This window comes from Pygoscelis adeliae, unplaced genomic scaffold (genome assembly GCF_000699105.1).
Source record: "Pygoscelis adeliae isolate BGI_AS28 unplaced genomic scaffold, ASM69910v1 Scaffold259, whole genome shotgun sequence".
Taxonomy (NCBI): Eukaryota; Metazoa; Chordata; class Aves; order Sphenisciformes; family Spheniscidae; genus Pygoscelis; species Pygoscelis adeliae.
In genome coordinates, this window is record NW_008825497.1 from 81930 (window position 1) to 85815 (window position 3886).

The window sequence follows — 3886 nt, forward strand, 5'->3', positions numbered from 1 at the left end:
CGGGGCGGGCGCGGGGAGCGCCAGGGGCCTGTTCGTCAGGTGGGGCAGCCTGCTGAGCTGGGGCCTGGGCTGTCTCCGGCTCCTCCAAAGGCTTGACGAGGCTGTGGGGCGAAACGCGGGAGAGGCCCCAGCTGTTCAGCGCACTCCAGATGTGCCACATCCACCAGTTCCCCCGTGCCCGCCAGCCTCTCATCTCTCCCCCTTAGAGGCGCCTGTATCTGGCAGGCTTAGGCTTCACTGCCTCCTTCAACGTGCTAGGACGCTTCTGGGCCTGGGGATGCACGACTGCGCAGGATGCCTGCTCCCTCCGCCAAAAAGCAGGAGTTCAGGTAGCTTGTGCCCAGGGCCCTGTGCCGTTGGCGTCAGCACCAGGAGCATTGGTGTGCGGGGGTGACCGTTAACTGCACGGCCTCCATCCTGCTCCCAAGCGCTTGCTCCATGGTCAAGTGCCACCCACACACCGCCCGCCGGGTGACCAGGATGGTGTCCCAGGGCCCCTGCATGGCCCAGGTGTGGCTGAGCCAGCTCTGCGTGGGCAGCCATTGTGCAGCGCTGTGCCACACAGTCAGCAGGCCAGCTTCATCCTCCATTTCAGCCGGGGGGCTGGCTCCCCTCCAGAGCAGCTGCCAAGCCATGCCCAGCAAGGCCCCAGCTCCATCCTCCCTCCATCTCTGGCAGCAGCTGTCCACAGCTGTGCTTGGCCAGGGGGAGGGAGCCTGACAGCCCCGGTGCCGTCCGAGGCAGGCAGGGTGCTTTTGGGGACTGTGCTTTGCTCTGCCCCAGCCCGGGAAAGCCAAGCATCCGACTGAAATTGAGGGCCTGTTGCAGAGCTCCTTGTGTCCTGGAGCTGTGGGCTGGTGCTGCTTTTCCTTGCTTTCAGTTTATCGTGCTGGGGAAGGGTGGGCATGGGCAAACAGCTGTAGGCAGAGCTCTTGGAGAGCGTGAGGCTGAAGGAAACTGAAGATGCTGGGCCGATTTCTTCCCTCCCACCCCACAGGACAGCCAGACTAAAAATAATCCTTCGCCTCATGCTGTGCATGAAAATAAAGGAGACTAAAAAGAGAACGGTCCTGGATCATAGCAGTTAAAGACCTGCTTCGGTTAAAAGCATAGATATAGTCTTATGTGTCTTGGGGGGGGAGAATATAACCAGTGCCACTGGCTGGGAAATCCCATGGAAAATAAGGCATGTACCCTTCACGGTGGCAGAGATTAACCAGCATGATGGTGGTGCTACTGGAAGGGGCGGTAGCATCCCAAGTGCTTGAAGGCTGTCCAGCCTGCCCCACCATATCCCCATGTGCAGCCTAGGAGCTGGGTTTCAGCCAGCATGTGCCACCAGGATGGCCTAGCCAGGAGCCTCAGGAGCACTTCGGCTAGAAGTCTGCGAGTTTGGAACAAACCAGGCACATAGGATGGGAGAAGAGTCTATGACCCCCCCGCCTTCTTTCAGGCATCCACAGTTATTGGGGGGGAGAGGCAGAAGGGGGCCCAAGGATGGGGATGGGGAATCCCAGCAACTCCCTGACAGCCCTGCCTGTTCTTCCATGCAGGATGGTTCCCCCACCACCTGTCAGCAAGCCCCACGTGTGCCTCTCCACCGTGCTCATCATGACCAGCCTTGTCCTCATGGATGCCTACTTGGTGGAGCAGAGCCAGGGCTCCAGGAAGCTGGGCATCTGTGTCATGGTGGCAGTGGGTGATGTGTGTTTCCTGCTGGTGCTCCGCTATGTGGCCATCTGGGTTGGGGCTGAGGTGAAGACAGCAAAGCGGGGCTACGCCATGATCCTCTGGTTCCTGTATGTCTTCGTTCTGGAGATCAAAGTCTACTTTGTATACCAGAACTATAAAGCTGACCGGAAAAGCCTGGATCTCATAGCCCGCAAAGCACTGACCTTGCTGCTCTCCATCTGCATCCCAGCCCTCTATGTGTTGTTGGTGGCCACGGAGCACATGGAGTATGTCAGAACATTCAAGAAGAAAGAAGATCTCCGCAACTGCCTCTTCTGGGTCATTGTGGACATGCTGGATGTGCTGGACATCCAGGCCAACCTGTGGGAGCCCCAGAAGAAGGGGCTGCCGCTCTGGGCTGAGGGTATCATGTTCTTCTACTGCTACATCTTGCTCTTGGTCCTCCCTTGTGTGTCCCTCTGTGAGATCAGCATGCAAGGGATTGGCATCATGCCGCACCGGATGATGCTGTACCCCATGCTGAGCATGCTCACTGTCAACATCACCACCATCTTCATCCGAGGCAGCAACATGGTCTTCTTCAGGGACGCCCGGGTCTCCAGCATCTTCATGGGCAAGAACATGCTGGCCATTGGGCTGAAGGTCTGTACGTTTGTGCAGTACCAGCGGCACCAGCACCACGCGCCCCTGGGGCCGGACCTGGCCCTGCAGCACAGCACCCAGGCCCAGCCCTCCCCAGGGCTGCACAAGTCCCAGGACCAGCCTGCCTGCCCTGAGGAGCTGGCCCAGGACAACACGTGACAAGCCAGCAGGAGCCACAGCCTGGGCACCGCCACACCTGGCCATACCTGCAAACCCGAGGCAGGCTGCCGAGCTCCCCGCCTGGACAGAGGGCAACGACCCTGCTCCCTCCCTCCCTGGGCGAAGCTGCTCCGGTCCCCGAGGGTCGCATGGTGAGGGCCTCCCGTAGCAGCCTCCATCAGGCCGCAGAGCAGTTTGGGACCTCAGCACCCCACCAAGTGAGACAAGCAGCAGAGCGGAGGAGGAGGCCAGGTTTGCCTGCCACACGCCGTGTCCGGTTGGGGCCAGGCAGCCCCACCTTGCGCCGGGCTCCCCCCGTCAGTGCTCCCCACGCAGCACTCCCCTCCGGCCAGCTAGGGCTCAGGCCAGGGGCCTGCGTGGGGACACCGCTGGGTCACCCGCTCCACTTGTTGTGGTTGGACCCGGCTCCAGCTCGGTGCTTGGCAGCAGCCTGCTCCCTGCTGCGTGAGCCAGGTTCCCCATGCTGGAGAAGCAAGGCCTGGGCCTCCCCCTGCCTGTCACTCCTCTCAGCCAGCTGCAGGCCCAGGGGGGCCCAGAGGGGATGACTGTCCTTTTTCGTATCTCCCTCTTTGCAATAAAAGACCTGAGCCCTGCAGCCTCCTCATGTCTGCGTCCCTGCCAGCAGGCAGGTCCCCCCAGCTCCCGTGGGTGCCTGTCCCTCATGTGCCTGGATGTCCAGCTGCAGCTGCAGAGCGCGTCTGGGGTGGGGGGCTTGCTCAGTGACCGGCCAGGCCTGGGGAGAGCATCCCAGGCACCTGGGTCCAAAGCCATTTCTCCCAGCCAGCAGTTGGGAGAGGAGGGGCAGGTCCTTGTGAGAGTCTGGTGGGCTCTGAGGGTGTCTCTGCGAGGGACCGTGCGGAAGCTTTGTCAGCCACCACCGCCTGTGCAACCGGCTGTAGTTACATCAACTAGTGCCAGCCGTGCCCAATGGCTGCCCTCCCCAGGGACACTCATAGCAAGTCCCCACACTCCACCTGGCGGGACACCAGAGCAGGTCTGGAAGAGAAACACTGCTGGGACAGCACTAGAAACAGAAGGAAAATAACCCAACTGACTCCTTGAGGCTGGGAGGCCACAGGGAGGAGCAGCTCCCCTGACCGTAGAAAGCTCTCTGGAGATGGTGGAAGCATCTCCTCCTGTTGGAGCTGGTGTTGCCGTGCTGCCACCTGCCCTAACGCCCAGTGCCACCACAACACTGGCTGAGCTGGGCAATGCCCCAGGGCTTCCCCCGCTGCACAGTACCAGCCCCAGGAGCTGGCAGGGAGAGACACTCCTGTAGACTTGCTCCTCGCCACTGATGTGCTGAGCAGAAGCAGGTGACATCCCAGCAAGGATGTTCTCCTTGCAGGCAGGCACACAGGCATCAGCAGGA

General features: G+C 61.2%; 1 protein-coding gene across 1 annotated transcript; it reads left to right on the forward strand.

The window, feature by feature from the left end:
- Positions 1–1554: 1554 nt before the first annotated feature.
- Positions 1555–3109, forward strand: LOC103923096 (transmembrane protein 121-like). Its single transcript, XM_009331345.1, has one exon. The coding sequence runs from the start codon at positions 1555–1557 to the stop codon at positions 2491–2493; it is 939 nt and encodes a 312-aa protein (XP_009329620.1). The 3' UTR covers positions 2494–3109.
- Positions 3110–3886: the final 777 nt, after the last annotated feature.

Coding starts and splice junctions, on each gene's coding strand:
- LOC103923096 (XM_009331345.1), top strand. CDS start 1,555: ATGGTTCCCCCACCACCTGTCAGCAAGCCCCACGTGTGCCTCTCCACC.